General features: G+C 36.0%; 1 protein-coding gene across 5 annotated transcripts in view; it reads left to right on the top strand.

The window, feature by feature from the left end:
* The window catches only part of grid2 (glutamate receptor, ionotropic, delta 2), a 394,784-nt gene that overhangs the window by 324,634 nt on the left and 47,743 nt on the right, over positions 1–22,407 (top strand). For all 5 annotated transcript variants that reach the window (XM_079637090.1, XM_079637092.1, XM_079637091.1 and 2 more), the window contains exon 12: positions 20,493–20,631. In XM_079637090.1, coding sequence (XP_079493216.1) covers positions 20,493–20,631 — 139 coding nt within the window. The remainder of the gene's footprint in view (positions 1–20,492; positions 20,632–22,407) is intronic.

Here is a 22,407-nt window from a genome sequence, read left to right as displayed (position 1 = left end):
TTTTATCTCATCATTCTATTTTATCTACCGGTACATACAACTGTTCATTGTTAGTTCATGTTGGCTCAGGTCCATAAAATAATGTTAAGATACAACCATTGATTTTAATAATGTTAAGTTCAACATTTCCTAATATATTAACTAAGATTAATGAATGCTTTAGAAGTATTTTTCATTATTAGTCCATGTTAACTAATGTCAACAAATGGAACCTTATTGTAAAGTTTTACCATTTAACTTGTTTGGCTAGTTTAATTGCTTCTATTGTTTCTCATTTGTAAGTCGCTTTGGATAAAATAATCTGCTAAATGAATAAATGTAAATGTAACTTTATTTATAAAAAAAAAAATTCTGTTAAATGCATATTTTAATTCATTTCAGATCAAACAATAATTGGCAGATCTCCTGCCATACACTGCAGACCACCTGTTTGAGACCTCGGTCATTGAGCAACACATCGCCTCCGCTGGCCTTCCTCTTTCCTGTACATGGAACTGATTTCATCATCATCCAACCCTACTGTGCATAGAGAAGAGATGTAATGCGTGCAAGATTGGAACATAACTCAGCACTATATGTTTCATCATGAATATGTAAGGGAGATTAGTGTATAATTTCAGACCTTGCTGTGAATCGCCACTGGGATCCAAGATGTAAGCCACCTCACAGCAGTGCTTCCACAGTACACAGCTCGACATGCTATAAGCATAAATATGCTTTCACACAAACATAATCTGCATGCAAACATGCTGTCTGATATAGAACACTCATGAGACACATACTAAAAGCTGTTTTACCCAGTATATTAAGGTCCCATCTTTTTTCTTTCTTTTTTTTTTTGCTGTAATCTTTTAATTCAGACTTTTTTTCTAGCTAGCATTCTTAGAGCTGAGGAAGTGGTGGATATCACTTGTGCTTTGCTTATGGTCTTGTTACAACTCTCGTGTTCACATACCATATACACCTTTAAGCAATAATACACATGCTGGTGCTGTTTGTAGATTTACAAATCTTGCTTTCCCCTTGTTAATTAATTTTGTTAAAAAATGACACCAGTTATTTTGCCAAGAGATCTCTTGTATTTATTTTACCATTTTATGTAAGACATCACCATAGGAACACACACATTACCAGAGAAACACGTGGTTCCCATTAACAATGGAATGTATATACTATGCTATGCTTGGTGGAAAACACTGCATATACATTCAGTCTAACTCCAGCACACACTCTCTCATGCAGTCTAGCTTATCACAAAATCTCCCCCACACATTTGTCTTCCAAACAGTATGATTCACAAAATACAATAATTACAAATGATTATGAATGTATATAAAAATATATATAACACAGATACATAATACATCTGATTATGAATATTAATATAAAGTAATAATAGTACTAAAACAATAGTCTTCACTGTTGTTCCGAATATAAACACGATATCGCTAGTTACACTACCGTTCAAAAGTTTGGGGTCACATATTTAAATAAGTTTCTTATGCTCACCAAGGCTGCATTTATGTGATCAAATACATTAAAAACAGTAATATTGTCAAATATTATTTCAGTGTAAAAAAATCATTCAGCAGCCATTACTCCAGTCTTCAGTGTCACATGATCAGGAAACATTTCTTTAGTATTTGAAAGAATTGGTTTAGCAAATGATTCAATGACTTACTCAAAGTACACAACAAACACAGACAAGCAGATATACTAAATACAACAAAAACACTATAATTTAAATGAGTCAAAAACATGAGGTAGAGGGACTTGAAATGTTGAATCAATTTTTATTTGTTCATTTATATGAACCATCCAAACGTATTGATTCACTGGAAAGAATCTGACTTTCCAACGGTGCATATGAGAGGGCAAGGAACGTTTAGTTAAGTGTGTTTGAATATTATCAGTTCAAATTAAAACGGAATTTGGTCATTCTACACCTCACTGCGTGTTACTAGAAAAGCTACATTACTTTGAAAACAGCTGAACTACTTTCAATCTATTGAAAAAATGAAGGAAAGCGTGGCTACTTTTTTTCTGTCATTTCTCCTCAGCATTGGTAAGGAAACAAACTCGTTGATACAGTAACACCGCACACACAAACCCATGGTTCTCTTCGCTCCCAGTAGAGTCTCTTGTCAAGGCTGTTTCTTGTATAATTGGGGCAGATCTATTTCAAGTGGATACTGTTACACAGTTATGAGAGAATACAGTGGTGAGAACAAAGATGAAAAGTGGAGTGCAGTTGAGTGAAGCTATTTGAGGGAGGCAAGACTTGTCCTCACTCATTCTCCCCTCTCGCAGGGAGCCCCACGCAGCCCATGCGAAAGATTACTCATTTCCAGCCTCACCTCACTTTTCTCCTTTCATTAGTCTGGCCCATTTAGACAGCCAGAGAGGTGCCGAGCCCCTCGGCTGCGTGGAGTCATAATTATTACTGACATGCTCAGCCTGCCCCGCCTCCCCGCTGACCTAAACTAGAGGAGTGTGGTGGGGAGGGTCGACTCTACCCGTCACACTGTATGACCGGAAGCCGATCTCAGCACTGACATCTTATTTGTTTCACCTAATCAGACTGTGGGTGGCACTTCACAAAAGGTGGCAAACAGGGAGCAAAGGGGCATAATTAGTTGTTTTGCCTTCCCCTCCCTACAAAAGAGACTGTTGGCAGATAGAAGGGTCGCTTCCAGTTCATCAGTGTTTTAGGTTCAAAACGCACTATTTTGTGTTTTTCTGGCCTGCTCAGCAAAGAATATTTTGGTTCCCAGAACGTTTTGGGACTGTTCGTGTTTGCTTCTCAGAACATTCTCTCTCTGTTTTCTTTACGTAAATGGAATGTTCCCTTTAGGTTTGGAGAGTGTTCTCCTCAAGTCCCCTAAGAGTACATAATTGGTCAATAGTGATAGTTTTTTGTTTCTATTTTTTTCACATGTAACAATCTTATCCAAACAAACATGAATATAATGTTGTAGGTTCAAATCTTCTTGTTTTCTGGCTTTAAAAAAATCTACTCTGATAACAATTCTTGGTTCCCAGTATGGTCTGTGAATGTGAGGGCGTTTTTACACTGGGCACGTTTGCTGTGGTCCGTGTCTGAGCGCGATTGTTTTCATGCAAGCCGTGCCCCGTTCTGAACTAAACTGCCAGTGTGAAGTGTGTTCGGTTCTAAGAGCGTTCCCTGATTAATGTTCTCTGTTGGCTAGCCAGGAAAAAAAAAATTGCACTTAAAGTTGCAGCATGTAATATTGACAACTAGTGGTTGAAATAGGTACTCCAGTTCTAATTAAAAATATTGTTTCTCCCGCCCCCTCCTCCTCAGACTCGATGCTCACGCTGGTTGCCACGAGCCTTACATTGTAAGTTGTTGAGTTAATTTATCACAGTTTTAATATGACTCCGGACATGAAGCTTTTTAGATGGATGCTGAGGATATTTAGGTTGGGTAGAATCTGCGATCTCTGATCTAGTTTGTTCGCTGGCTTCCGTGGCTACAACACACTGTTTTTTTGCCAAATGGCAACCCAGGGTATCGAAATACTATTGGGTAATTCGGCAGTGGGCAGATTGAATCACACAGACCAAAACAAAAAAAAGACATTCTGACACGGAGCGCACATTTCAAAGTATTTCGGAGAAACAAGTCTGTTAACTCAAATGTTATACAAGCAATCTTGGTGTTTTGATGTTTTCTGTCATCTAACAATATTTGGTTCCCAGAACATTCCAGGAATGTTAGATTTTGGTCCTCAGAACATTCCCAGAATGGACATCTAAAGTTTTGGAGAACATTCCACTAACATTCTTCAGTCCCCTAAGAGTAAATAAGTTAATTTGTTTTATTATTGTTGTTTTTGTTACTTTGCACATAAAAAAATCGTCAACAAAATGTTCTGCTTTAAAAAAAAAAACAGTTTACCGTTGTAAAACCAGCCTGTTCATGTGTTTAGCATTTTATCCGGCCTGCCTCCCAGCTCTTAAAATGAATACTAAGAGGTCCATGCAAGCTTAATTAAATTTGCCATACTATATGTACAATTATGCTGTTCTCCTTAATGTAAAATTTGAAACCCAGGCTCTCTTTAGGGTAACCTCTCTTTTTAATATAATTGATTCTTCTTAAATTATGCTGAGATCTACTTATAGCTGTGTAACATTGATTTATTTTTTACTGCAGTTTGAAATATCCATTACACTTGTGGCATGTCTGCTCTATACCCTTGCCTTTAGTAACAACCAATGCTCCATATAAAGCTACATAGACTAGGACATAGACGCAATAATTCAGTCAGGAGTCACTTTACAGTATATTATGCCAGTGGGTGACACCCACCTAGTCAATTTACTAGACTTACCTGACACCCATCGGAAATCGAACTGCATGTCTTTGAGAAGCACGCAATACGTGCCTTCTCATGCTAGTGTGAGGAAGTATGTGCGAAGTGCAGCATACAGTAGTTAGTCAGTGCTGTAAGTTCTGTAACAGCAAAGGACTTTTAAGGTTAGATGTTGTCTGAATGAGGGATAATCTGTGTGATCATTAGGATACATGCATAAGAGAATACTCAGCGGCAAAAACAGGTCTTCATCTTGAGATGAAGAGAAGAAATATTCTCACTGATGCACACAGGTGCTCAGCTTTGCTGTGAATCATACTCTTGAGTATCTCTGATGCTTCTTTCCACATCATTTTTGAATTCAAAGTGTGTAAAATTATACATTTAGGCTGTTCCCAATCAAAAGGTTGGGAACACCCAAAATAGCAAAATAAAACTATTTATTTTTATTTTTATTATATTATATTGTATTACCGTATATTATACACATTGCCATTCAGCAGTTTGGGGTTGGTAAGATTTAAAAACAATTGTCTCTTATGCTTACCAAGGCTTAATTTATTTGATAAAAATACAGTAAATATTACAGTAGTCATATACAGTAATATTGTGACATTTTATTACAGTTTACAATAACTTCTTAAATGTAAGTTATTTATATGATGGCAAAGCTGCATTTTCAGCAGCATTACTCCAGTCTTCAGTGTCACATGATCCTTCAGAAATCATTCTAATATGCTGATTTGATGCTGAAGAAATATTTCTTATCATTATCAATGTTGAAACCAGCTGTGCTGCTTAATATTTTTGTGGAAACCATGATAGGCCTACTTTTCTTTGATGAATAGAGACTAGAGAGTTCAATATAACGGCATTAATTTAAGATTTTTGTAACATTATAAATGTCTTCGCTGTCACTTGTGATCAATTTAATGCAGCCTTGCTAAATAAAAGTATTAATTTATTTCCAAATAAAATGTTACTGACCCCAAACATGCATAGAGTTCATCTGGTCATCTGTTTATAGTATCAATACGTATACCAAATATTGAATCTGTCTGACCCTTTGAAAGATCTGACCTCATATGTGTAAGTGTTACTGTCACAAGCCATGGATTATTCACTGTACTTTATTTTAGTTGAAAGTGTACGCCATTGGCAAAACTGGCTCTTGATGCATTTTGTCACATCAGCACTGTGTGACTAAGTGAATTAGATCCAAACACCATCCAGGAAGATTGAAAATGGTCAGTGACAGCTGGCCTTTCAAGATAGATAATTTATCTGTCAATCATCTCTGCAATTATACCAGCATTCAGTCAGATGTGGGAGTGTAGAGTCAGACGAACTCCTCATCGCTGCCTCTGCGCCTCCTTCTGAAAAGATTGTAAGCCCACCTCCACCGAGGGAGGACAGGAGCCTTTGTTTCATTCACGCTACACTTCACACAGCTTTTCCCAGGCCTGGCACTTGCATGAAGAGCTGGGCGTGCTTGCTGTAACCTTGGCCTTTTGAGTTCATAATTCATTCTGCCCAACCAGAACATGAATGACACAACTGACTCATCATGATGAAATAATCAAACACTCTAAATGAAAACTCTTTTGGAATTAATTCACGAGGCCTTGCCATCCCCTGCCCACCAGTTTCTGATTAAATAAATTGAGATAAATTGACAGTGACAATGAGGGGATTAAATATTAAATGCACACTGACTGACAGCTTTGAACTTAAAGACGCTGATTTGCACTGCCTTCTTGCAGAAAAAAATCTAAATAAGAATTTTGCTGGAATATCTTAATATGACAACTTCACCTATTCTCTTCAACAGAGATTTTAAGGCCTCTAAGTCTCAAACAATTGCCAATGCATCCAGTAAAAATATTTTATCTTTTATAGGTCAGTCAGTGGAGGCTAACTTTTTGTATGTATTTATTGCAGTGTTTTATGTACCATTTTAACTGCCTTTTTTTATTTTTTTATTTTATTTTTTTAAACAGTGAAAGTTAGTGGGGTCCAATGATGCACCATTGACTTTCATTATGGACAAAAACCGTGCTGTCTTTATAAATAAAAGGCAGATTTGTGGTTTAAACAACTACATTCTTACCTGAAAAACTATTAAAACTACATTCCTTGACACACAACAACAGTAGCCGTGTTTCCATTACCCTTGCGCAAATTGCGAATTGAAAATACACACAAAAACGTTTTTATGCTCGCATGAGGTGATTTTTCAGGCAATTCGAAAAAGGAATATTTGGCAAAACTGCAATGGAATTGATTTTTGCGCATTTAGAGGTCACCTGACGTAGATGGTGCGGTATGTTTGGACAGAAGATGAGGCCGAGTTATTTACTAAACTCATAAAAGCCAAAATAATTATGGGAATAATGGATTCTAAACCACTAAGAAATAACACAATTTATCAAGACCTTGTAGCAGATAGGAGGGAGAAACACCTCATATGTGCCGCTCCCTGTATGAGGGGCTTTCCATGCCATTAGTGCTTGGATAGCATGCCTACATCTCCTTCGATTAAAAAGAATGGCTAGTGTGTTGGCTGGGATATATGTAAACCTACCAACATCCTTTGCCATAGTTTTTGGAATGACTTATCGCAAGAGGAAAAAATTACGTTTCAGTCGCATAACATCGGTTAATGGAAACGCCGTCATTTCGCAATAGTTTTTTTATCGACATTTAGGAAATATCGCTTTTAAAGAGGCAACATCAGTAAGAAAACAGTTAAGTGCAAAGACATTAGTTTTTATGAGGGTCATGAAGGCGATTGAATTTTAATTTTGGGGCAAACTATCCCTAATATTCACAGCACCAAATGTAAATGCAAAAATAATTACTTTTTAAACGCTTTCCATGCTTGGACAAACATATAGTCCTGCCCTACTTATAGTTGCCTCTGCACATTAGACTAGAACAAGAGAAAGTATTATATCATACAAAAGCTTTAAAAAAGTGTTGGTCATCTTGTTATATATGATAAAAATAATTTAAGGTGCATGGAAAAACTGTGAAATCCAGCTTGACAGCAGTTCATAATACTATCAGCTTCTATTGGCATCGGATTTCTTTTTCTAGCAGACTGCACGTCTACTGGCTCCTGTTTTCCCTCACGTTGCTGCCAGAGCTGATCGGAATGCTCATTGAATCACCAGAGCCACGGTGTTTATACTTTTTAGGGAAATCAACCTACTAATGGCTAAATTAATGTCTCTGCACATTGGACTCCGGTAGGAGGACGTATTTTAACACTGAATATATATCTATACTGTATAATACAGCAGTTTTAAAGCAACTTTGCAAACTTTTCCCTAGTTTATATTTATGTCCTACTCTTGCACCGTGTTTTTTATGTGACATTGACAGGTGGTCGTTTTTTATGCCCCTTCGAGCTGGGGAAAAGATCCGCATCATTTGCCAAAGATACATTCAAGCATAGAATTGTGCAATGAGAACGCAAAGGCTGGAGAGAGGAGCATAGGCAGGCCCAAAATCCAAAAATGTGTTTATTTAGAGCATAAATAAATCGCAGGATAGGAGAGAATCAACTCTGGGCTGTTGTATGGGTCCCTGTGGACTGTTATAGAGAAAATTAAAAAACAGAAATGATAAAGAAAAAATAAACAAACAGCCCGGCTGATGGGTTTTGTGGCATTTTCAGCATACATTAACACCTTTCCCAACTGTATTAAGCACAATAACCAGTTATTCTCCTCAAGTGGGAAAATGTTATGTTTCTTGTCGGTACAAACTCTCAAATTATATCATTTTTATTAATTCTGTAAATGTTAAAACAAACTAGTGGAAGATGAGAACCTACTGAATCAGTCCTGTTGTTTTTTTGTTTTGTTTTTAACTGACGTCATCAAAACGTAAAAGAAAATGAGTGGGGGGTTTTGTCTTCTAAATTTCAGGTATGTTTGTATCTCCGAACTGAATTCCTCTACTTCTTTTCCAAAGAATCATAATGACTGTTGATGAAAAGCAAGAGTTAGAAATGTTTTTTCCATAATGCAATCCAAAGTCAATGCTCTCAACCGTGCTTTTTTTAAATAAAGGTCCAGATGATGTCTCACATCCTCACGTCATAAATGTACATTGTGTCTGTTGTGTTGTTGGCATGCATAATGTATTTCATCTCTTTCCTGAGTACCCTCAACAAGGATTGAAAGAGATCTCTCTGTGAAAGCTCACTTGTTTTCCATGCATTTCAATATCCACTTCTGTCAAGTGAATATCCCTTTAAATCGCAGCATGCCTTTATTTTCGCAATCACATAATTCAAAGCAAAGACAGAAATTATGATTCCATGAAAATATGAATACGCAGTACCATATTTAATTTAATCATCTTCATAAAAAGTAGTGAGACTTAAAGGTAGGGTAGGTCATTTTCGGAGAGGCTAGCAATAGCGAGCTAGCTTTAAAAGGATAAGATCCCACCCTTCCTTTAGAGCGTCTCCAAAGCCACCACAGGTCCTCCAAAACACATGAACGGGTACAGCATGGAGCGAACAAAAGTGTCACGAGAGACGGCGTTAAACTATCTCATGTTTTAAAGCACATAACATTACAATAATAATTAACTTAAATAGTAGGGATGCACCGAATGTTCGGCAATATTCGGCCGAGAATATTAAAAAAAGCACTTTAGGTATTCGGCAGAATAAGTGAAAAGGCTGAATAAATTTTACCGAACAATGAAGTTTTTGATGACGCGATCATGGCGAGTGAGAGGCAGCGGCGCGCAGCTCACGCTTTATGAATCCAGCAAACATGTAAGTGTGGAAGCGTTTTAAAGTGTCTGAGAAAGACGAAAGAAAGTCAGCACGGAGATAATTTCAGAGACACGCAAGAATCTTAAAAAAGATTATCAAGTTATAGATTATGCGCAGTAAGTTGTGAAAAAATAACTCTAATGTTGTATCTGGCTGAATGACGCAGAAGCGCTCTCTCACACAGCTGCGATCCCGAATTCACTTCTCTTTGCGCCTGAATGGTGTCAGTCAAACTGCCCATCATGTGTAGTATCTCACGTAAATACAGTCGGTTATGGCTTAACCGCTCGGTGAAAACCGAATATGTGTCAGTATGTATTACCGGTAGATCCAAGCATTTGGTCTTAAAGGGGTGGTAAAATGCCATTTTCACAAGATGTAAAATAAATCTCTGATGTCCCCAGAGTGCATGTGTAAAGTTTTAGCACAAAATACCCCACAGATATTTTTATAAAGCATGTTAAAGTTGTCACTTTTTGAGGATTTGCAAAAACGCACCGTTTTGTGCCTGGCCCTTTAAATCCAAATGAGCTTCTGCAGAGGGCGGGGTTTCAAGAGCTCGCGTGTGTTAGCAGCTGCGATTACCTCACGCAGACACACTAAAATGACAGAAACTGTTCTGCCTTTAATGTTAAAACGGAGTCAGACAAAGATGGAGAGACTTCCATAAGAAGAAGTGACAACATGTAGAATGCAACAGGACGTCTCTGAATGGTCAGTTGATGAATTTATGTTGCTAATGTGGAGTTAACTATCTTCAATTAGGATATTCTGTCATGATAATCTATAAATCGCTCGTATAGGAACTGTTGTGAGATGCACACAGAGTGACTTTCTATTGCATGTGAAAAGATGAATGAAAAGATGGATGCTAAAGTTTGAGCTGACTCACAAATGTACTCTTATACAACAACGTTTCCTCTTCTCAACATGGACTGCGTGTTCCCGGGGGCGGGGTTTATGTACATTTTGACTTGCTGATGTCACTAAACCCGGAGGAATGTCTTGTAGTCTCTATCAACCTTGTTGTAGTCCTTTTCTTTCAAAACAAATCTTCCTTTGCTTTGAACTTTGAGCGTTGTAACTTTGCAGATGTTGTTTATGCTCAAACAGCAACATTACACACCAACTAAAGTTAGAAAAGTGAAAGCATACTTTACCACCCCTTTAAAATGACAGCAGCCTTAAATACCTGTCTGTGTCATATTAATGTTAATCAAACAACAAAAGATGCACTTTTTTTGTAGGCATACAAACGTTACATTCTTTCAGGAGTTAGTTATAGGCCTAATATGAGCTCAACGATGGTCAAATAAAAATATTATTAGTTTAACAATTTATTTATTTTAAGTTATATTGTGCTTTGTTGGTATAATGTCTGCTGGAATGTAAACAAAATGTTCATTGTTAAATAAATATTTGTATGTTAAATAAATATTTTTAAATTGTAGTTTTGTAATTGATTTTTTTCTTTGAAAAGCTAGACAAAATAGTAAAAAGCACATTTTGACGGTTTCATTTATGAAAATTTGTCAAATTTCATAAATGAAATTTATGTTTCATTTATGTTTCATTTGACTGTTTCATTTATTAAAAATTGTCAAAATATATGGGAAAAAATGCGAAAAATCATGTTCGGTATTCGGCCTTCGGCCAAGTCTTTCATCATATTTGGCTTCGGCCAAGAATTTTCAATTCGGTGCATCCTTATTAAATAGTAGTAGTACTTGATAGTGTTGCCACTCGTTGTTTTGGTTCAGCAGAAACTGTGGCTGCTGTTTCGGTTGCAGTTCTCTGTGACTGACGTCTGGCTAACTCATAACATTAAATGTGCTGATGATGACGTGTGATGTCTTCGCGAGCAGGGTGCACAGAGATATGAAAATACATATGCTAACAGGCTGGTAGGACATTGTATAATAGCATTCGGACTGAATGCAATGATAGTGACCTGGTGTAAACAGGCCCTAAGACCCCGTTCGATCTGTAGGGGTCCCATTTCAATTTTTATGATTTTTTATTTTATTTTTTGCATAAGAATAGTGTGAACAGATCACACTCTCAGCTCATGCCATTTTTTTATGAAAACACATGCACCTTACTTAACTGCCCAAGTTAGCGAATAATGTGTGCATGTTCTACATATTCAGAGGTGCATTAATAATAATGATGTTTCTTGGCATAAATGTCTTTGGTACAGAATTAGAAACCACTGTTTAACATGCTTGAATATGAAATTCATGTCCTCTGAGGTGCTAGTCTACAATTGTAACTGAGCTAGATGACTTTATCACTCCTGACAGCTTGCGTGGGTTAGCAGGTCTGTTGTGTGTTTAGTAAACAGCCATGTCTAGATGTAAATGCTGTAATCTAACCAGTCATAAAGAGATTCTTACTTGAACAAGGTCAGATTTGGACTTGTCATCATATTAACTTACAGCCTAGAACGTATTTAATTATAGTCTAAGCTCATTACAACTGAAATAAGGGTCTTTAACAGCACATGTAGGCACACACTGGTGACTCAGTAATTATGCTAACACTCTTAAAGTAACCAAATCATGTATAAAGGTTATGTTTGGACACTTGCTGTGCGTTTTATTTATCAAGGGGGCAACAGAAGACAAATAACCCACGTTGCCTTCTACTGTGTGAAGTGTGTCATGATACACTCCTACAATATCTAATGGAATGAAATCACATTATGAGCACTCGTATGGGATTACATATGGATTACTTGAATATGTGCAGTGGATTCAAGTTGTCAATTTATAGACTGGTGTCTCTGTGGGATGTTGTCATGCTGGAGGCAGTGTCGTGCTGGAGAATCTGTTTTAAAGCTTCATATTCCATTATAATAGAATGATATATTAGAGTATTAGTAGACTCTGTGCTTAATATCTGCTAACTCTTTATTGTGATGTTCCCCGACATACATTCTAATGACTATAAGTAAATTTGCAAGTACATGTCAACTTGTTCTAACCCTAACCCTTCAAGTCTGTTCATAATCTACTAACACTCTAATGACTATTATTTATAGTCAACAGAATGTGAGCATCAAAATAAAGTGAAACCAAAAGACTAAACTAGTGTGGTTTCGGTTAGCACAGTTCTGTTCAAAACAGTGGAGAGAAAGAAATCTGGCAACATCTTTGGGCCAAATTTGTTTGCTAAACTTGTCACATGCTGTATTTTGCATTACATATGGTACCATCATAATTACAATACCTCTTAGCAACACATGCAAATTCACTGGGTTTGTGGGTGTTCATAAACATTTCATGATCACGTGTGTGTAGCCTACATCTGTGTGTGTACATATATGACCTCAGGGCAGCTTTTAACTTGAAGTGAACTTGAAGGTCGTACCCTTTCGAAAACATGCAAAAAGCTTGCTCACTTGATGTTATCAGAATTTTACATGATCTAGTGAGGACCTCTGTATCTGATTTTTAAAGTAGATATGATAGTTAAGATTTTTTTTTTTTTTTTTTTTTCATATGACAAGTCATGATAATAATGTGTCCTCATGCCCATGTAGTATGATGGGAATATATGACAAGATTGATTTTATTGGGTCACTTCTTGAGATGGTTAGGGGAACACAGAAAGCAGTTTGTGTGCAGCAGTTTGGCTCTTCTGACACATTTATCAGACAACAGCATTTCTAAAGCACTTTCTCTCATTCTGACATGCATCGTGAACACCTCTGTCCGTTCAGGGTTCCCTGCGCTTCACTTAGCACAAAGCCATTTATTCATATAAAAGAAAAAAATCAAGCATCCGATGTTATTATACTGCAAGCTACATTAATGCCCATGTATATTGAATGGTAAAAATGGTTTGCGTTCATGTTGTGTTTTGTTTTGTTTTACAGATGTGGAGTGGTCTTTATTCATATGGACATTTACTATAGATTAATCCTTTCTTAATCTGTTTTTATTTATTTTATTTTTTTTTACTTGGTTTCCAGTGAAAAAATTTCTTAAAATCTTTAAAAAGTTGTACTTATTTATTTGTATTTATATTTTAACCCTACATTAATGCAAAATTGCCAGTGGGGTAAAAAACAAATCTTGCTGGAAACCAAGACAAAAATGCTTGAGAGAACGCCTAAAGTGTAACTTCGCTGATTTTCAACCCGCTTTTGTATTGTTACAATGTTAATAGTGTAAATGAACAATGTATACTCGTTCTCAGAGAAATTCAGATTTATTTGTCAGAAAAAAATCCGCCGAATGACGCGTTTTGACAGCTCCAGGGCTTTCGTGAAAACTACTGATTATACTTCCGCATTTTTGTATCCCCACCCACGGACAGTCAGATCGAACGAGGGTTTTTAACAGAAAATTGTATGGTACTTCGTCTACAGTAAAAATGGGACACCATGGAAATAAATATCTTCGTTTGAGTTTCGATGATGAACAAAAAGTCTTACGGGTTTGGAACGACATGAGGATTAGTAATTGATGACCATTTTGTTTTTCATTTTTGGATGAACTAACCCATTAATTCAATCAATAAAATTCCGTTTGACTAGAGAGTACCACCGTGATCAAGATGGCGTTGAAATGGTACATGTTGGCAGGTTCTCTCTAAATAAATTGTCACATTGGGGGCGTGCTGTCCGCCTAAGCTTTCCCACTTTGCTCTTTTATCTTCTGCCCCAGTGCGTATATGTTTCTTTCACCATATGTCTGAACCCAGCATGCTAGCTTTGCTATCTCGCAAGCTGTGACTAAAGAGATGTGTTCTGATGTGTACCTCGTGGTTTATTTACTTTTATTTTGATGATTTACAGCGTTGAAAGTTCCAGAGTGGCTGTGTGCTGCGATAGCGGTTTGGCAATTGAGGTCGCACTTCAGAGCGTTAAACTGTATGAAAATGGATGGCAATATTTGCTAGCGAGCCTCATAATGGGGTAGTTGATGGCTTAAATAAATAGCAGTCATATACTGTACAGGGAACGCACACATATACATTTTATATATATATATATTTATATACACGCACACCCAAACCTGGCAGGCCTGGTGTGGTGAAAAGGAAATAAAGGTGACATGCTGCAAGGAACCGCGCTCCAGCGAAACGACTAACATGTTTTTCCTTAAGTTATTTATCGCCAGAGTGCTTTTGGAAAGAATGGAAATAAATAAATAAAACTAACAGCTCTCATCAGAAGCTACAATCTCCAGCTCTCAAGGTGCTGCAGAGATTTAAGGCTTTACAAGGTAGCAATGTATAAACCTTTGAATGTTCAGCACCAGTGGTTTCAAAGGGCTTATTTGAAGTTGCTTTAACTGCTGAGAAACGACGAACTGGAGAGGTACATTTTCAGTTGGCTCTGAAAAAGCCAGAGTTCTCAAAACAGAAAAAAAAAATTAGCAACCTTATTTCAGGCTTTTTTTTTTAAAAGAACATTTCAGACCAAAGAAAAGTTGTCTTTGAACTTTTTTTGTTGTTGTTGTGTATGAACCATGAAACGACTAGAGATTTACATCTTGTCAACAACACAAATCTCGGACTGTTTCCTCAAATCTGCTAATTTCTCTTCTCACTTAAAGGAATAGTTCACTTTTCTGTCATCATTTACTCACCCTCAAGTTGCTTTAAACCTGTATGAATGTCTTTCTTCTGCTGGACACAAAAGAAGATATTTTGAAGAATGTCGGTACTCGGTAACCAAACAGTTGATGGGCCTCATTGACTTCCATAGTAGGAAAAAGTATACTATGCCCATCAACTGTTTGGTTACTGACATTCTTCAAAATATCTTCTTTTGTGTATACTGTGTTGCTTTTCCCCCCAAAAAATGGCAACACTTTACAATACAGTTTCATTTGTTAGCATAAGTTAACTATAGTTTACATGAACCTTATTTTGATGACTAAAAAAATATTTGTAATAGTTTCAGTTTAACTATAACAACACTGTTGTCATTTTTACATGGAATAATAAACATGGAATCACCATGCAGTGATTTATATCCATTTATTGTTATCATAACTTCTTGATACTATCATTTAGTATTAAGGAGTAATAGTCACCACTGCCAGGGAAGTGTTTCGTATCAGTCAAGATGTTTGGAAAGAAACCTTCTGACATTATTGGCCTTCTTCAGACTCTCTAGTAGAAAGTGTTGACGATATGTGTATACACTCATCCTCAGATATATCTACAAGGCTCCTAACAGCCATGAAGGGCACTTCACTGTTTCATGGCAGCTTGTGCCACTTCGGAATCCACTTAATTCGGAGAGTCCTGGTTGCTCAGATCCAGCTACTGGGAATCGGAGTCCAAACACACAAAAGTTATTCGACCCTTTGAACATCTACCTTGAACATATGACATTTTCTTGCAAATAGCTATCAAATAACATATTATACGCAGTTATTTATTGAATATAACAACGTAAGAACAGTGAAAGTGTTACTTTCTTTCATGCACAAACATCTCTGACAAAAACGAGAAACACATTCCTGCTTTAAAAGCTTTTGTCTCCCTCACACACGCATTCTCTGTTTCTGTCTCTCAGTATGTGCTAGCTCACAGCGAGGGGTTGCGAGGAGTGTGTAGCCCCTGGCCTGCTGCTGAATCAAAAGCAAGCAGTGAGGAACCTGCTGGAAATGGGGCTTGCTGATTTGATGTGCGTGGCAGGGCGGCTTTGAACCCCAGTTGCTGGGTGTGCAGATAAAAGCTACATTACCGTCCTGCTCATTTTCTAAAGATCAACATCCTGCAGCCACAGAGAATGGCATTGCAATCAGCACGCGCTAAACCACTGACATTCCACCATTCTATACTCACTGCCAGTCATATCTGATAACAGTAGTCTGCTCTGTGGCAGCCTTACCTCGTATCAAAGTTCTGCTTACTGCCGGTCACATTTCATCTCAGATCATTACCAGTGCAGGACTGAGCTCGAGTGATGGGCAACGGTTTTCTTCAGCATGGCCAATGTCAAGGATTCCTAAACTTTTGTCAGCCAAACCCCTTTGACCTAAAATATTTACTTATTTACTTATTTACTATAATATTTACTTGAAATGTATTTCAATAATTTAACCGAGCATTCACATTCACGGTTATAATGTCAGTTAATGTTCACATGATATGCAGATAAAATATTTAAAGATTAAAAAAAAGTTTTTTTTTTTTTCTTCTTCATTTTTTATTATTTTCATTTTAAGTTTATGATTTGATTAATTAGCATTTCATCAACTCATGAACCCCCTGCAGTTCCCTCATAAACTACTTATACAGTACCGCTTACAAACGTATTATGCAAAAGTTTTAATAGATTTTTATATCATGTTCGGGCTTGTTTTCTGGCCATCTTTTACAAGCAAGCACAACCAAGGTATCTGGTGTTTGAAGCATTATTATTTTTTTATCGGAATTTTTTTTTAAAAAAGTCAGTTGCATACACATCAATTCTTTCCTCTGGATTAGTGCTTTACAATTGATCAAATTAATAATTAAGATTATCACAATGGCAAAGACTTCTGTATTTAATTTACTGTAGGTCTGCTTTCCCTGCGTCAAAATTTTCTTTGTGAACATGAATGCAATGGCTAATCAAAGCTGTTTAAATTAGATCTGATTTATTTATTTATATTTATTTGCAGCGTCTATTTGCAATCACACATACAAATGGGTGTTGAATAAACATCACATAAGATAAAAAATAAGCTTTAGAATCTAGATAAAAATGCTATTGGCAATTTTGTTGTAGTAATGTGATGCTGCATGCTTAATGTAGATGGCGCAACAGCCAATACACACTTCAACTTGACCTGATAAATTGAGAACGCAGTGATCAGCTTTGTTAATTTAATGAGAGTACAGAAGTCAGGGCTCAAACTGTGTGAACTTGCAGCGACAGCCTCAGTGATTATGCCATATAATCATTCTAGTCACATTGCTTGCTTTTGGGGTGGGATTTATTATTATTTTTAGTTTTGTATTTATTCAGGGCCAAAGTGAAATTGACTGTTTAGGCAATTTTTTGATTTGCAAACATAGTCAAGGGTCACAGTTTGTGGAAAGAGAATACAGCACGCGGGTTTCCTCTGTTTTTGTCATAATTGTGCATCCCTCAGAGTCCCAAAAAAAATAAATCTATTATTTGTATTTGAAATAGTTATACATTCAATCTCTCCTATGCTGCATTGTGCACAGAAACACATTTTTTTTTGTAGTTGTATCTCCACACACCAGCACATAATCTTTCAGGAGGTTGGTTGTAGTCGACTTTCTCAGCTCGCTTCAGCTCAGAGAATAATTTTAGCATAGAACGTTCTTATTAATCCTTAACAGCACTGTATTTTGACACTTTTGCATTTTCCTTTCTGCAGCTTAGCATTGCTCACATATCCATGCAAGTGTGAGATTGGACTCTTTCTAACCTTAGATCCTTATTTTTATGTTTATCATTACAGTAGTATTTCCCTAAGCGGTAACTTCAAACTTCAAATTTAGCTGGCCTCCTGTAGCTGTGTTCAGTCTAATTTATATAAATTCTCAGACTCATTATTTTTCACATTCATTTGCTTTAGCAGGCTCCAGGCCAGAGTTGCTGCATCAGTCTTGAGCACTCTGGGTTTTTTCTCTAAACTGTAGTGTAAAAAAAATAGCTTTTCTTCATTTATGCTTCTTGTTGTAACAGATTTGCTTTAGGATATCAGAAGTACTGTAGGCTGGGGGATAGGAGGTTGCCATACCTTCTATCTTCACTACCATTTATATTTAATTGCACTACCATCCAGTGTTTTGTGTACACAACTATCTTTTTGAAGCACTGTTGAATATGGAAATGAGCTTTTTAGTCGATTGCCTTGATTTTGAACAAATGTTCTCACGAGAACTCTTACAGATGTTGGTTTTGTTGGTGTGATTATTTTTCATTTCACAGATGTGCTTTGGTATGAAGATAATTAGTCAAAATTTCAGCCTTGTTTCATTTAGAAACTGAACAGAAAACTGCAAGTTTTATCATTCTGAAAATATAATCTGTTCTGCCTGAAGGATACGTTTATATGATCTCGTCATCTTTCTATTATTTTTTTTTTTTTTTTGCTTTTTTTTGTGTGTGCGTGAGTTGCTTGAAAGGGCTGATAAATACAATAGATTTTATTATTATTCATAAGTATTCATACTGCAGTTAACACTAGGGCTGGGTATCGTGAACAATGAACATAAGTTTACAAGTGGTTAATTAATAAAAAGAAATTAAGAGCCACAAACCTATATATTAAACTCTTTTATTTTATACTTGGGTATATTAAAACAGAACCCAACTCTATATTTCAAATGCATACAATGAATAGACAGGATTTTGAATCGAGATGAAAAATTGATGCTGAAAATTGGACGAGTCAGAACAGTCGCATGCCTTGATCAAACAGGATTACGTTATTTTATGTTTAAGATAAAACAAACATAAAATCTCACAGCATGAGCTGTAATATTGAGGCCTATAAACAGTGTAGGAAAACTAATACTGGCTTGTGGGTGATAGATAAATAAATATGGGGAGAAATCGATTCATGGCCTTTGAGAATCGATTTTGAATCAACCACATTTGAAAAATCGGAAGAAAAAAATTTGCCCAGCCCTCGTTAACGTATAAATTTTCGTACATTTGGACAATGTTTAAGTATTTAAATATGCACAGATTTAGGAATGTAAAACTTTTAACAAATAAAATGTACAGTATATTATATTCGTATAGTTACATTTTACTGTTATTTATATGTTTATTATATATGATTATTTATATTAAGATTAGTCTGTTTAGATTAGTAAATGTGATTGCATTGAACAGTCTTATTTCTAAAAAAAAAAAAAAAACTGTTAATTCATTTAGTGAATAAGGTGCAAATAAACAATAGTTGGCGTAATTCATTCTTATAGAATTACTGCCCGTTATTCAGCTGAAGGAGCTGGACGAGTATTCTCTGACATTTGCTTAAACTGAAGTGCAAAATCTCTGAGGTTTACATAGCAGATGAAGGAAGAAGTGCCATTTAAATAGGACACTCCCTAACCTTAAAGTCCGCTAACCTAAGAAAGATGATTATAAGAAATGTGTAAGCCAACTTTTCTATCATGGACTTGTTTGCTGAAATTAAAATTGCACAAAGTTTGTGTGGAGCAGAGAGTACACAGCCTGCGGGACGCATGTATGTGAGTCATCTAAAAACTTTCTTTAATAAGACAGCTCATCTCAGTGGACCCCCTACAGAAACACAGTTGTCAGATACCTTATTGAGTGCTGAAATGCTTGGCACTTACCACACAAGGCTGGAATGATACGGGAAGCCACGAGGATAGATGGGACTAATTTTTAACGGATTTCACTGTAGCTGCGAGCCTTGGGTTGTGCAGATCCATCATTATTGCAGTGTGTGGTACTTATAGAGGAGCCGCTGTCATCTGTGGCTGTTGAATTAGCAGGGATCTGAAGTGCAGGATAAACAGACGTGTTTTTGCTCTGACTGTTGTGACTGGGGAAATGTAGATTTGACATTACAATTGATGGCCTTTTTTGTCTGTGTCATAGTGAGATTATTATTTTTATTTTTATCAGTAAAGTCTCAGTTGTTTGAATCCTGCACACCCACACCGGATGAATCCATTGTTTCCAGTCTGTCAGAGTACTGCACTACTGCATATGAAGCTCTTTTGTTCAAAGCATATACAGGAAGATAAGAAACACATTTTACATTACAAATGAGGGGGCGAACATGACATTGGGGCAGGTCATAACATTCTCACACAAATAAATGCAGTGACATCTAAACATGCATGATATGTACAAATCTACATATAAACTTAAATAACAATGTAGTAGTCTACTTATACAAATAAGATCATATATATTTGCACAGCATGTATATTCATATTTAATAAATGAAATAGCCAGAGACATAATGTAAAGAGAATATTGAATTAATAATATATATTATATCTTGTTTTTCATTTTAAACATAAAATGTTGTTCTATTTATTCTTTAATGCTGTTAGATTCATCCCTTAAACAAGAAACAACTATTTACACACACTATTTTTTGGTTTGAACCAGAGGTCTCAGCATTTTTGGCAGCATTAAAGTCAGTAAATAAAATGAAGAATGATTGTTTTATAAACAGAGACACAAATCTATTTTAAGCCTACCAACCAAACTAGAAAGTGTCTGGATAACAAAGGTTGTGTCTTATAAAGAGCTAAATATGATATGAATATTTTCTAAAAATATAAATTAATTTTAAAAGCGTACTTGTCTAGTTTCAAAGACAGCCCAGTCATCAGCCTTTTCTGTTTGCTCTTTTCTCCTGTCCCCTCTACAGGCGGTGAAGTACCCTACACGACTTTGGCTACTAGGATGATGATGGGGGTTTGGTGGCTTTTTGCTCTGATAGTCATCTCCTCCTACACTGCAAATCTGGCTGCCTTCCTCACCATCTCCCGCATCGAGAACTCCATTCAGTGAGTACACGCATTTATACATGTCACTCTTGCAGCTAGCATCAAACACTGTAATCATCCTCACAATAACAAAACAACAAAGTTGTGGCTTTCAATCTTCATCTCAGTTGAATATGCTGTGTAGTTTAAGCATATACTAACAAAGACATGAATTTCTAGGAGCATTGATTAGTTTTGGATAGGAATGGTATTAGTTGAGCAGCATTCTTCAAATGAAAACGTCTGAAAACAAGCTACAAAGCTTCTTAAGCTACAAAAAAAAACTCAAAAAGAACAGATCAGTTTGTGTCTAATAGTTACAAAAACACTGTTCCGAGCTGTGTGTAAATGAATACTCACAAGACCTCAACATGTTTTCATGGTGCTCAGACTTCTGCTGTGTGTGTGTGTGCCTACTTAATAATATTTTGGGAACAAATTTGTACCCAGAAGTGAGCTTAACCTGACAAAACATCTCAACCTCCTTTTGTAGTCAAGTAAATACTTTTTCTTTCTTTTTTTTAAATGCAGAAAGTTTTCTCTTTAAAATGAAGATGTGGGTTTTTCTATTTTTAGGTTCTGGGTTTTTAAAGTTTTAGCATTTATAGCTTTATATAAAAACAAAATTGTGTGCGTATATGGTTTATGAGGAATGTGTACAAATGTGTATAATGACATGGGTATCACTTCGGGTGTCCAAACGGCTTAAAAAAACATACTGAACAGTATTTTTTTTTTTTTTTTTTTAATTGCAGAAAGTTTTCTGTGATGGGTAGGTTTAGGGGCAGGGTTAGTGTAAGATACAGATAATTCATTCTGATCAATACCATTACACCATCTCAAACTAATAGTGTACTGCCATTTAAATAAAAAAGAGGAAGTCATTTGAGTATGTTTCAAATGGTCGAATCTTCTACTCTTTCATGACATTCATAATTCGTTTTTATTTATTTTTTAATGCTTGGCAAGACTAATCACAAATAACATATCCGGACATCACATAAAAAAAGGTGTGTTTTATTTTTTTTACTGTTTATAGAAATGTCATATTCTTGACTCTTGAATGCTAATAACAGAAGGCCATCATTTTCATAACAGGAAAAGCAGAAGCCAGATTTTGGTAAATGTTTGAAATGTTCCATCTCGTCATAAATTAAATGTACTTATAAAAACAAAAATCACCTTTTTAAAACGTAAAAAGGACTCTTTTTCTGTCCGTCTATCTGCTCTCAACCAAGCAGGTTAAATAAATTACCAGTGCAGAAATGTCTGACGTCATTCTCACTGGAATGATAAATCTAATTTGTCGCACAGGAAATTAAAACAGGGAGTTGCATACCCGCAGGAGATCTTCTACACACACACACACATACTCACACTTGTATATGTGGCGTACGGGGACTCTCCATAGACACAATGGTTTTTATACTGTACAAAACTGTTTTATGAAAATTATTGTATTTTATTTATTATTATTATAAAATGTATATATGAAATGTAATAAATATATATATATATTGTAGCTATGCGGGCGCTCAGTTTTTCCTGTCATTTGGCTAAAATCTCATGTTATTAAAGTAAAGAAGAATTTCTTCGCACCGGCTATTTAAAACAATATTGGCTATGACTGGACGACAAATGCTAGATACACTCTATGTATACATGTCTGTGTATATATATATATATATATATATATATATATATATATATATATATATACAGGATCCAGTGCAGTTACAAGGTTTAGTCACAAGTTCTGTCTATTAAAGTTTTTAATCAGTTTTCATTGGTTAAATG

This window comes from Phoxinus phoxinus (genome assembly GCF_949152265.1).
Source record: "Phoxinus phoxinus genome assembly, chromosome: 15".
NCBI lineage: Eukaryota > Metazoa > Chordata > Actinopteri > Cypriniformes > Leuciscidae > Phoxinus > Phoxinus phoxinus.
The sequence above is the reverse complement of the archived record's forward strand: the minus strand, read 5'-3'. Positions and strand labels throughout refer to the sequence as shown.